Genomic DNA, 12,662 nt, shown 5'->3' on the forward strand with positions numbered 1-12,662 from the left:
AAGGGGTCCCCGGGTGGCAGGGGAAGGGGTCTATGCGGGGTAGAGGAAGGGGTCCCCGGGTGGCAGGGGAAGGGGTCTATGCGGGGCAGAGGAAGGGGTCCCCGGGTGGCAGGGGAAGGGGTCTATGCGGGGCAGAGGAAGGGGTCCCCGGGTGGCAGGGGAAGGGGTCCCCGGGTGGCAGGGGAAGGGGTCTATGCGGGGCAGAGGAAGGGGTCCCCGGGTGGCAGGGGAAGGGGTCTATGCGGGGTAGAGGAAGGGGTCCCCGGGTGGCAGGGGAAGGGGTCTATGCGGGGTAGAGGAAGGGGTCCCCGGGTGGCAGGGGCAGGGGTCTATGCGGGGTAGAGGAAGGGGTCCCCGGGTGGCAGGGGAAGGGGTCTATGCGGGGTAGAGGAAGGGGTCCCCGGGTGGCAGGGGAAGGGGTCTATGCGGGGCAGAGAAAGGGGTCCCCGGGTGGCAGGGGAAGGGGTCTATGCGGGGCAGAGAAAGGGGTCCCCGAGTGACAGGGGAACGGGTCTATGAGAGAGGGAGGCGGGCGGGGTCCCCGAGGGTCTATGTGGGGCAGGGGTCCCCGACGAGGGGTCTACGCGGGTGGCGGTCCCGAGTGCCGGGGCAGGTGCCAGCACGGGGGCCCCGCAGCCCGCGGGGTGCCGGTGTCTCAGCCGCTCTCGCACCTGTGCGGACAACGGGGGCCCAGGCTGTCCCGCGAGCAGAGGGGCCCGCCCGTGCCCAGCACCGCCTGCGGGAGGGTCCGGGTCTGACCTTCTGCCGGCCCCGCCCCACGGCTACAGCGAGGAGCGGCGGCGGCGGCGCCCCCTCTCCCTGCCCGCTGCCCCCGGTACCTGCCGCCCCCTCTCCCGTCCCCTTCCTGCCTCCTCTGCGGCCAGCCCTGCAGCGCCGCATCGCACCTGGCCACTGGGCCGCTCCCTCCCCCCAACAAGCGCCGCGCTCATTGGCTATTTCCGCCTCTCCCTCCACTCGTGCCCCGGCCCAGGGCCGCGAGGCACCGGGGCTGGGAACCCGGGACTCGCCTCCAAGAACGGCGGCTACAGCTCCGGCGAAACGGGGCGGGGCCTCGGCGCCGGCTCGGAGCGATCGGCAGCGGGGCAGGAAAAGCTCCCGGAACCTACGCGCCCGGTAGCGTTCCCTGTCGGAGCCAATCTCCGACGGCGACTTCCGCTTCCGGGGCCGGGACGCCCGGACTGGGCAGGGGTGACGGAGCGGCCAGGTAACGGGGAGGGGCGGAGAGGGCCCAAGCGCTACGCGGGAGGCAGCGGTGTCGGTTCTCCCCTCCCCCGTCCCTGGGCGAAGGCATCGTGCGTTACCTCTCTCGCCCCCACCCGCGGGCGCTGCTGGGGCGTAGGCCCGGAGACTGGAGAGGTCATCGAGTCCCCTGCGCGCCTGGCGGGGCTACGTCTGACCGAGCGCATCCCTGGCCGGCGTTTGTCCAACCTGCTCTTAAAAATCCCCACCGCTGGCGATTCCACAGCCTCCCGAGGCAGCGTCTTCCCGCGCTTAACCACCCTGACGGGAAGTTTTTCCTGAAGTCCAACCGAAACCGCCCTCGCTGCCAGTTAAGCCCCTTGCTTCTTGTCCTGCCCTCAGAGGTTAAGAAGAACAATTCTCCTCCCCCTCCTCCTTGTAACAGCCTTTCACATACTTGAAAATTGTTATCCTGTCCCCTCTCAGTCTTCTCTTTTCCAAACTGTACAAACCCAATTCTTTCAATCTTCCCTCGTAGGTCATGTTTCCTAGACCTTTAATCATTTTTGTTACTCTTCTCTGGACTTTCTCCAGTTGTCCACATCCTTCCTGAAATGTGGCGCCCAGAATTGGACACAATACTCCAGTTGAGGCTTAATCAGCACGGAGGAGAGCAGAAGAATTACTTCTCGGGCCTTGCTCACACCACTCCTGCTAATACATCCCAGAATGGTTTTTTTGTTTCTTTGTTTTTGCAACAGTGTTACACTGTTGACTCATGTTTAACTTCTGATTAACTATGACCCCCGGATTCCTTTCTGCAGTACTCCTTCGGCCAGTGGCCTCCAACCTTTTTATGCACAAGATCCCTTTTTTTTTAATTTAAGTGCAACCCAGGACCTACCCATCCCCTTCCCCGAGGCCCCGCTCTGCTCACTCCATCCCCCTCCCTCTGTCACTTGCTATCCCCCACCCTCACTCACTTTCACTGGGCTGGGGTTGGGGTTTGGGAGGGGGTGTGGGCTCTAGGCTGGGGCTGAGAGGTTTGGAGTGTGGGAGGGGGCTCTGGGCTGAGCCTGGGGCAGAGTGTTGGGATGCAGGAGGGGATGCAGGCTCTAGGAGGGAGTTGGGTGCAGGAGAGGGCTCCAGGCTGGGGTGAGTGTTGGAGAGCCGGAGGGGGTATGGGGTGCTGGCTCCAGGAGGGGGCTTAGGGCTAGGGGTTTGGGGTGCAGGCTCCTGCCGGGCAGCACTTATCTCGAGCGGCTCCCAGTTGATGGTGCAGTGGGGCTAAGGCAGGTTTCCTGCCTGCCCCAGCCCCACGCCATACCCGAAAGTGGCCATTATGCCCCTGTGGCGCCTGGGGGCGGGGGCAGAACAGGGCTCCACGCACAGCTCCTCTCTGCAGGCACCACCCCTGCAGTTCCTGTTGGCTGCAGTTCCCCATTCCCGGCCAATGGGAGCTGCAGGGGCAGTGCTTGCAGGCAGGAGCAGCACACGGAGACCCCTTCCCTCCCGGGGCCTCGGGCATGCGGGCTGCTTCCTGGAGCAGTGCAGGGCCAGGGAAGGCAGGGAGCCTGCCTTAGCCCTGCTGCACCACCGGACTTTTAGCAGCCAGAGATTGTGATCGACTGGCAAAGGCTCCAGGATCAATCAGTCGATTGCGATCTACTGGTTGGTGACCTCTGCCTTAGACAGTCTTTTCTCATTTTGTATGTGTGCAACTGATAGTTCGTTCCTAAGTGGAGTACTTTGCATTTGTCCGTATTGAATTTCATCCTATTTACTGCAGACAATTTCTCCAGTTTGTCCAGATCATTTCAATTTTAATCCTATTTTCCTAAGCACGTGCAACCCCTTCCAGCTTGGCATCGTGTGTTACTTAACCCTTTCCAACCCGAGTGCTCTTCCTCTCCTCAGCCCTCCTCCTTCCACCACCCCCACCGCTGTCCCTGGGAATGGGCATCCTGTGTTACCTAACCCTCCCCTACCCCCTTGTGCTCTTCCTCCACCCAGTCCCCCCCCTCCCGTGTGCCCCTTCCCACTTTGCCACCTTCACCTGATTCTGCCCCCCCCCCCGCCAACTTTGAATGTTTCTAATTTATTTACATTTCAGTGACTAAGGGATTTTTTAAAAATTACATAGCCTCTTCTGACCTTGATTTTCTGCTAGGGCTATAAACATAAACCACCACAGAAATAAGTCACCTTTGTAGTGGGTGGGAGGCAGTGCAGCCTGGGCAGGGCAAGGATTGGGAGCCAGGAAACCCCAGCTCTGCCACTGAACTGCTGTGTGATGCTGTAAGTGTCTTTGCACTTGGAGATTTAGGTATGAAAAATGTTGTATAAGTATTTAAGCGTTGCTCTTTGGAGGCACTGTTCATTGGCCCCTGGCTTTGTGCCGTCAACCACATGAAAAGTGCACTAATAGCCTAGGTGTGTTTGTCTCAGTGCTCTGTTGCTATTGAAGAATAGCTCACTGGTTTTTAGATGTGATACACTGTATACGTGTTCCCAGTATTTTTTTTTTTTTAGTATATCTTCCCACGAGGAAAAATGGTTCCTAGTAGAAGGATAACTGGGAAAGGGTTATACAAATCTCTTCCTTACTATTTTGATGGGAAAATATATATAGTTATCTCCATTTTTAATTCCTTCAGGCTTTCATAGTCTTTGGACACCATCTCCCTCTTGTCCCCCAGAAGTCTTGGAGGCCCTTTCAATCACCTCTTTTTAGCACCACTACAGTCAACTAACTTCTGTTAAAAACTAGGAATACCGAATCATTTTTAACTTACTTTTTCCAACAAAATATGTTGAAATGTGGAGGTCACAAACCGCTGCTGATAGGACAGCTTAGTGTTTTTTGAAGAGAGGACACTTAAAAATTATCACATTTTCTTCTCCAGCCCTTCCTTCTTTTACTCAATAGGTAACCCTCTACACCTTCCCCCAAAATTGCCCTCATTAATCATTAGTTTTTATTTATAAAAGAGTCCAACCAAAGCTCTAGGTACATGTACAACAATTTAAAACGCAGAACATCAGAATACATTCCCTAGTATCATAAAATAACTATCTTTGTCTCCACCCTCATCAGCTTGTCCTCTGCTTGTTTATGGGCCTTTACTGTTGCTCCGTTGACTTCAACAGAGCTATGCTGTCTTATATCAGCTGAGGATCTGGCCCTATCTTTTTGTTTTTCGGTGAAGAGGAGCCAAATCAGCTCCATTGGGGGTTGGTACACAGCTGTGACACTATCAGTAGTCCAAAGAGTTAATTACAATATGAGTTTGGAAAGCCAATGTCCCTAGTTAGATTGACAGAAACACTGATTTTGTAGGCGTCATGTGAGTTGAATAATTTTAAAATGTTGTTAATAAATATTAACATGATCAGTGACGTTGATTTGTCTAACTTGATGATTTCCAAACTGGTCTGCTGTCCACTTGCCAAGGGCCACGAAGAGCAGGCTGGTCATATGGAGGAATTTAGATTAAACAATCAAAGTGGTTTCTTCTAGCCTTAAAAATCTGTGATTTAGGTCAGGGCTTAAACACTTTCATAGTTTGATTACATTGAGTCTGCTTAGTCTGATCAAATTCATTAAGACCAAGATGTCAAATTACTATTCATTTTTGGTTTATAATACATAAAAAAAATCTGTCTCATGCTCTGGACATCTTTGATGTTTCTTTAAAACGCATACAGTAGAGAATAATGCATCTGATTTTCACCATATATTTGAGATAATGGACTAACCCCTTAGTGCAAAAAGATTAAAGTACTCCCCCTCCCCAGATACCAGCTGTCCAACTTCACTTTCCCAAAAGTCTGAGATTAAAAAAATGAAATTTTCAACATACCACAAAGGTCAACAAACTTGGGTTATTTCAGCCCAAAGACAGGGAGTGAGATCCAAATATGAAGGGCCCATATATACCTTTGTTGATGGCCATGGTAACAGTATTGCTCAGAGAGAGAGACAATCTTTTAAGAAAGCAGGATACAGGCTGTCCTAACTGGCATACAAATTGCAGTACATACCAATTAAAAAAAAATAGATTCTTTGACATACTTCTATGGCTGTAGCTGTGTCCAATGAGACATTTGAGAACAGAGTGCAATGTTTCATGCATTCTGATATGTACACCTTGTCCCTCAAATTAAATACTGGTAGTTAAGTTTCAAAATATTCATTGGAGTTGCATGTACTATATAATAAGTAGAGCTGGTTGGGAATTCTTTGACAGAACACTTTTTGTTGGAAGATGCTGATTTGTCAAAACCAAAACGTTGCAGAAACATTGGATTTCAATTGAACTTTTGTTGGGACGGTGTCTCAGGTGGAGATGGAATTTCTGGTGAAAATGGGGGGGGGGCGTGCAAGCATGTACACAAACTCTATTCCCCCTTTCTCCCCCTCTTGGGTTCCAAGTATTTTAATGCACAATTTTAAAGGAGTTGTGATTAACCAGGTTTATTAGGGTACAGTTTATGCAGAACTAAGCCATAGTAGCATTAAATTAGAGTATTAAAAGAGTGTCTCCTAAAATGGTAAATTGTGTCTTTCATTATCCAATATGGGATTTTTGAAGCCATAAGACTATTTTAAAATTTAAATTATTCAAATAAGGAGATTTAATGCATCAGTGCTCAGAAAAAATGGTAATGTAATTTCCTAAATGGTAAAAAGATTTCCAACATGAAATATTTCAATCAAAAATGTTAGAAATGTTTATACTAGACAGTGTTTTTGAAAACACATTAGCATCTGTGAAAGGATCACAATGACATTACAATACCAAATTTGGATAAACTGTCATCTCTAATGTCCTGCAATGTTTGCTTTTATATATTTCAATCATATGTAAATCCTTCCCATCTCCCTGGGCAACATCTCTAATGTGTTCAGCTTTGTATCTGAAAATCCACATAGTGCTAGTCACTTTGCGTAGAAACTAGTATTGTTCTGTAAAGAAGATAAATGCTAGTGTTCACAAATTCCCTTACAATGATTATCAGAGAAGGATGTTGCCTTTTGGTATACTAGCTGTCACTGGAGTTCAGTGAACTGAACAGTTAGAACCCCAGGCAGATTGGTCTAGTGCTGCTAATCAGAAATGATTTACCAAAACTAGTATAGCATACCTAACCATGAAAATTTGACTTTTGAAGCACAGCGTGAAGGATCTCTACATTATTATTATTATTTATTATTAGAACTCTTAATAAAACATCTGTTTCTATTCTGAGGAGTACTGTTTACAACATTGCTGAAGCTGCCTCAGTACGGTATGGTGGTGTTAGAAATCACTCTCCCTCTCCTCCCCAATTTTCCGAAGGAGAACGTCAGTCTTAGGAAGTCTGTTCAAACAAAAGTAAATTGTGTACCTTGAAAGAGCTGTCGTTTTTTTTTAATCTTTTCCTGCAGACATGGGGCATGGACATGAGCATGGTCATGGGAAAATGGAACTCCCTGACTATAAACAATGGAAGATAGAGGGTACTCCACTACAGGATGTCCAAGAAAAACTGGCTAAGCGGGGTCTCAGAGACCCATGGATTCGGTAAGTGAGAGAATGCATCATTCAGATATGTAGATACACACACACACGTGTGCACACTTCCTGTAACCTTGTGATGTCATTGTGGATGGTTCTTTTTAGCAAAAACGCTGGAAAAACACCTAGAGTACATCCGTTAACACATAAAAAAATGTAGTTCATTTTTTGTGTAGAGGTTACTTGTATTGCGTTACCCTCAGAGCCTCCTCACATTGTAAAGTTCAGCCATACTTTTTGATGTTTTATGATTAAATGAAAACATGTCCTTCCAGATTTTGTTCTGCAGGAGAGGTGAGCACACTGTTTACATTTAGCCTGACCTATCCCACAAATACTTAAGTTGGGGAGTTCCATGATCTTGGCCTTCGTTGAGCAAGGCATTGAAACAATGCTTGAATTTAAGTGTGTGAGTAATCCTGTCCCTATTCAGCAAAGCACTTAAGCATGGGCTTAAATCTCATTAATTTCAATGGAACTTCAGTACAGTATGTGCTTAAATGCTTTGCTGAATAGGAACAGGATTACTTGTGTGCTTATTAAGTGTTTTGCTGAATTGAGGCCTTTAATTGAAGTTTTGAACTGTAGTAGCAGATGGCTTGGGGTTTCATTCTGCTTTGTTCTATGTTTGCTAAGCAGTTCATGAAAATTATATAGAAAACTGTTAAGGTGAATCAAGTCATGGAAGACGTGATCTTAGTCCCCTGAACTGGGGAGGTATTTTACTCCCTAGAGCTATTATACATTGTTTAGATAGCTATAGAGATAGGGCTTTGATGGGTAGAAATATATAACATTCTCCTTTACCATTTTTCAGCCTTCGGGAATGAAAAGTGGCATGCCTCATGCTCCATTGTCCCATTCTACAGGAAGACAAAAGCCCTACAATAGCTATTCCATGGTCCTATAGGGAAATCATCGTACCTGCTTCCTCCTATACTGCTATGCAGTTTTTACCATGAGTTTTAAAGCAAGCTGTTGGAGGGATATTGCTGTATCAATTCTTCTTATGACCTATTGGGGGTGGGTTTGGGTGGATTGAGTGATCCTTTATTTGCTTTTATTTGTTCAGAAGATAGTGTAAGAGTATTACATAGTCTCTAACTTTATGTCAATGACTATATTTTAATGTTACCAGGAGTTGTTTTACCAGGTATTAACTATCTACGGTTATCAGCTGTCTCTGAACCCTACTTTGTAAGCCCCTGACATTCCGTTTTTTATTTTTGCTTCTATTTCTTGTGAGTTCAAGCTTATAAAATTCTCTCTAGTTAAATAGTTAATTTTATCTGGAGCACAATAATATTTCTCTTTTCTGCAGGAGTAAAGTTTACTACAACAAGAAAATGGCCATACTCCAACACATTCTTCCAAAATGCAGCATAAATAGCCAGTAAATTAATCCCACACCCTCTTGTGCACATGCTTCCTAAGTATATTGCTCTGAAACTGCTCCAAAATGCTGCATAGGGCTTAGAAAAATTCATACTGTTTATTCCCTTTCCTAGGTGAAAAATTGCTGCGTTTCTCAGAACATGGGTTTATGAGTTGAAAAAAATGAATTGTTTACTGGATTTGTTGAATATTGACTAAGGAAGAAAGTGCAGAATCTCTTGTAGATTAAAGTATTGGATCTCTCCTGCATGTCTTTGCCTAATGCAGAATTATGTATAAAGCAATGCTTAAATCCCACACTGAGACAAGCCTTCAGTACTAGTTTCATAGCAATCTCTTTAGTGAAGACATGATAGAAGTATCAAGATCTGTGTACTACATTTATTAATAAAAAGAAAAGGAGTACTTGTGGCACCTTAGAGACTAACCAATTTATTTGAGCATGAGCTTTCGTGAGCTACAGCTCACTTCATCGGATGCATACCGTGGTATCCGTGCATACAGTTTTCCACGGTATGCATCCGATGAAGAGAGCTGTAGCTCACGAAAGCTCATGCTCAAATAAATTGGTTAGTCTCTAAGGTGCCACAAGTACTCCTTTTCTTTTTGCAAATACAGACTAACACGGCTGTTACTCTGAAACCTACATTTATTAATGTTGTCCTTCTGAAGAATATCTTGTACTAAGAATCCTAAAGTAGCAAAACCTCTCTGGGCTTTTTTCTTTTAGTTGGTATTGGCACCTGTCAAAAGGCTGGGAAATCTAAGACCAGTGTAGCCTAATTTATTTACGTACAACTTCTATGTAGATTTAGCCCTGGTGAACAAATACAGATTTACAGCCCTGAAGACTGAAATTCTTTATCCACTTAGTAGGAACAAAGTACTAGCACCTACAGAACAAGTCTCCCATCCAGTGTGCCTTAACCCTGAGGCAGAGACACTACCTACACAGGACAAAGGGTAGATGAGTGTCTACAGACCATTCAGTCCTTGACAACTCTGCTGAGACTCTCATCAAAACTATCAGTATCAAATGCGGTGATGGTGATTCTGATTTAGGTTCTTATCCTCTGGTAGATTGTTTTTTCCGTAGCTGTGTCTCTGTGTCCTCTGCAAATATGATAGTGGAATTCAGAGCTTTGTTTCTGGAACAGATTATATTATTTGTGATGGATTTAATATTTCATCTGGATCTGATAAGTCTAAGTACTTTATGACTGAAGAGGTAGTAACAGCTGTAGTTCACATAAATGCTCAGTGAGGTAAAGGCTTGCATAAGACAGATTGTTATGGTCTTTAAACCGAAAGATAGAAATAAAGAATTTCTATCTTTTTAAACAGCACAGAAAGGTCTATTCAAACTATGTTGAGAGTAAAAAGAAAAGGAGGACTTGGGGCACCTTAGAGACTAACAAATTTATTTGAGCATAAGCTTTCGTGAGCTACAGCTCACTTCATCGGATGCATACAGTGGAAAATACACTGGGGACGAGTTTTTTCATGAAGTTGATAGATTTCCACTCGATACGGCTAAATTCAGTGCCTTGTATAATGACAGGTTTGAGAGTAGCAGCTGTGTTAGTCTGTATCCCCAAAAAGAAAAGGAGGACTTGTGGCACCTTAGAGACTAACAAATTTATTTGAGCATAAGCTTTCGTGAGCTACAGCTCACTTCATTGGATGCATTCAGTGGAAAATACAGTGGGGACGAGTTTTTTCATGTAGTTTGATAGATTTCCGCTCCATAAGGCTAAATTCAGTGCCTTGCATGTTAATTTCACCAGTAAGACTCAAGCAAGGAAATGTCTAATGCTTTACCATTAGATGGTAAACTCTTTGGGTCAGGGATTGTCTTTTCGTTCTGTGCTTGTACAGTACCTAGCACAATGGGTCCTGGTGTCTGACTAAAACTCCTAGATGTTAAAGTAATACAAATAATGATATTTACACCTGCCTCATTCAGAAGTGGCACAGGAGCACTTGCTTCATTCACTCCATATCTTGTATATAAACAACTTGTGGGTTCTGTTTTTCCAGCATACAGAAAGTAAGTAGGACACAGAAACAGAAGACACTGCACATGTATAGCTAAAGTTGCAGAAAAAATATATTTTCTTACTGAAGGTGTCTTATGTGATCATGTAATATGGTAATTAAAGGTTGGCATGACACACATGCATAAGGGGGCATAGTTAACTTTATAGTATTTCCTGACGTTTCCTGAGTGCTTTAACTATGGAAACCTTACATTTTCAATGCATAGCTTTTTTGAATGTGTTTTTTAACTTTTTGCATATAAATGCATTTGTGTTGTCATATGGAATCTGAGTGGATCTTCTAACTTTGTTCTATCTGTCGGTTTTGGTTTTTCCTAGCAATGAAGCATGGAGATATATGGGTGGCTTTGCAAAACCTGTCACTGTTATGGACGTTCTCACCAAAGGTTTCAAGTGGGGATTCGTAGCCTTTGTGGTAGCTCTTGGGGTTGAGTACACACTGTTCCCTCCGAAGAAAAATGGAGGACATCACTGAAGATGGAGTAGCAGAACTTCTCAAAGTTATTTACACAGTTCTAAATTAAAACGTTATACAATAGCTTACTGCTTTTGTTGCACGTGTAAAGATGCCTATTAAAATTTCTCATTGGCAAGAGCATGTTTCTGTGGCTTTGTCATCTTGTCTTGGAGGGAAAAAAAATAAAAACTTACCAGTGATGCTCCCAAATCTAAACCTGACTTGATTCATGGAAAAACAAGATCCACGTGAGATGATATGTATCATTGATTGAACTAGTGAGGAAAATAATATTGATGCTCTGCCAACTTGAAACTCCAAAAGAAGAAGCTGCTTATACCCTATTGTACAACTCTTCACAATACTAACACCCCTCCTTTCTTGCAAGCTTTGATCAGCTGTGAAATAGTGAACAGATCAACTGTTAACTAACACTAGCCTTCGATCATAACTCCATACAGTGAATTGGAGCTGCCCTCAGAGGTGTTGCTCCAGGCTGTCTGCCAACTCAGGCTGAAATCATGCTTTTAAGGTTATTCATGCAAACAAATGGCTACCTAGACTTTTTTTTTTAATGCAAACGTAGATTCTGGAGCACATGTAATTTCTAAAAATAGCTTATTAACTGCTGACATAGGGCTTGTCTTCACTTCAACAGTTAGTTCATTAGTATACTTGAGTTCCTGTCTTTGGGCTAGTCTTGCTCACTGTAAAATGACACTTGATCTACATAGAATAGGTGGCTTACCAGCTGATAAGTTGTTGTAACTCAGCTGCTGCATTCTCCAGTGTCAGCAGCAGTCTATCTTAACAATCCCACCCTTCCCCCAGACACAATTCAGCTAGCATAAGCTTAAAGCACCACAAACTTGAGACAGAAATCTTTGTGTGAATGAGAGCTGGGTTTGGGGCAAAACTCCAAGTGATAGCCCAAGCTAACAATTCAGTGTGAGGTAATGTTAAAGAGGTAATGTTCTCAGTTCAGTATGTATTGAGAAGCTGGTATTTTGAATTAAGCCATGTACTGCAGAGAAGATAACTCTATAGAGTAATGTTAACTGCAACTGTGGAAACTGATTGGGAAACTATCTTACACAAGTTTCAGAGTGGTAGCCATGTTGCTGGCACATGATGGCATATATCACATTGGTAGATGTGCAGGTGAATGAGCCCCACATTTGCTCCAATCAGACAGAGACAAACACCTACAGGATCTCTATCAAGCGTTCTTACAATTACAATACCCACCCAGTGAAGTGAAGAAACAGATTGACAGAGCCAGAAGGGTACCCAGAAGTCACCTACTACAGGACAGGCCCAACAAAGAAAGTAACAGATCGCCACTAGCCGTCACCTACAGCACCCAACTCAAACCTCTCCAGCACATCATCAAGGATCTACAACCTATCCTGAAGGACAACCCCTCACTCTCACAGACCTTGGGAGACAGGCCAGTCCTCGCTTACAGACAGCTCCCCAACCTGAAGCAAATACTCACCAGCAACTACACACCACCCAACAAAAACACTAACCCAGGAACCAATCCCTGCAACAAACCCCGTAGCCAACTCTGTTCATATATCTATCCAAGGGACACCATCATAGGACCTAACCACATCAGTCACAGCATCAGGGGCTCGTTCACCTGCACATACATCTACCAATATGATATGTGCCAGCAATGCCCCTCTGCCATGTACATTGGCCAAACCAGACAGTCTCTATGCAAAAGAATAAATGGACACAAATCAGACATCAAGAATTGTAACATTCAAAAACCAGGAGGAGAGCTCTTCAGTCTGCTGGGACATTCAATAACAGACTTTTTCTTCAGCAAAAAACTTCAAAAACAGATTTCAATGAGAAACTGCAGAACTGGAATTAATTTGCAAACTGGACACCATCAAATTAGGCCTGAATAAAGACTGGGAGTGGCTGGGTCACTGCAAAAAGTAATTTTCCCTCTGTTGATATTCACCCCTTCTTGCC

The 12,662-nt window shown here is 45.0% G+C and overlaps 2 protein-coding genes across 7 annotated transcripts in view; one reads left to right on the forward strand and one right to left on the reverse strand.

The window, feature by feature from the left end:
- HYCC2 (hyccin PI4KA lipid kinase complex subunit 2) overlaps nucleotides 1-1,130 on the reverse strand; it is a 100,244-nt gene extending 99,114 nt beyond the window's left edge. The window contains exon 1 of one of the 4 annotated variants that reach the window (XM_075118064.1): nucleotides 1,029-1,130. The gene's annotated coding sequence lies outside the window, so the exon portion shown is untranslated. Of the gene's footprint in view, nucleotides 1-671; nucleotides 812-839 lie in introns of those variants that run through there. The other 3 variants (XM_048868859.2, XM_048868857.2, XM_048868858.2) reach the window with 3 other exon arrangements.
- On the forward strand, nucleotides 1,066-10,814 carry NDUFB3 (NADH:ubiquinone oxidoreductase subunit B3). Of its 3 annotated transcripts, none has more exons than XM_048868885.1 (3): nucleotides 1,066-1,225; nucleotides 6,632-6,767; nucleotides 10,535-10,814. In XM_048868885.1, exons 2-3 carry the CDS (start codon nucleotides 6,634-6,636, stop codon nucleotides 10,689-10,691), a joined length of 291 nt encoding a protein of 96 aa, XP_048724842.1. In that variant the 5' UTR covers nucleotides 1,066-1,225; nucleotides 6,632-6,633; the 3' UTR covers nucleotides 10,692-10,814. The 3 variants fall into 3 exon arrangements, with proteins under 3 accessions (XP_048724842.1, XP_048724840.1, XP_048724841.1); XM_048868883.2 differs by lacking the exon at nucleotides 1,066-1,225 and adding an exon at nucleotides 1,250-1,604; XM_048868884.2 differs by lacking the exon at nucleotides 1,066-1,225 and adding an exon at nucleotides 3,362-3,498.
- The last annotated feature ends 1,848 nt before the right edge of the window (nucleotides 10,815-12,662 follow it).

The sequence above is a fragment of the Caretta caretta genome, chromosome 11 (assembly GCF_965140235.1).
Source record: "Caretta caretta isolate rCarCar2 chromosome 11, rCarCar1.hap1, whole genome shotgun sequence".
NCBI lineage: Eukaryota > Metazoa > Chordata > Testudines > Cheloniidae > Caretta > Caretta caretta.

Coding starts and splice junctions, on each gene's coding strand:
- NDUFB3 (XM_048868885.1), top strand. CDS start 6,634: ATGGGGCATGGACATGAGCATGGTCATGGGAAAATGGAACTCCCTGAC. Junction 6,768..10,534: donor CTCAGAGACCCATGGATTCG/GTAAGTGAGAGA, acceptor GGTTTTTCCTAG/CAATGAAGCATGGAGATATA.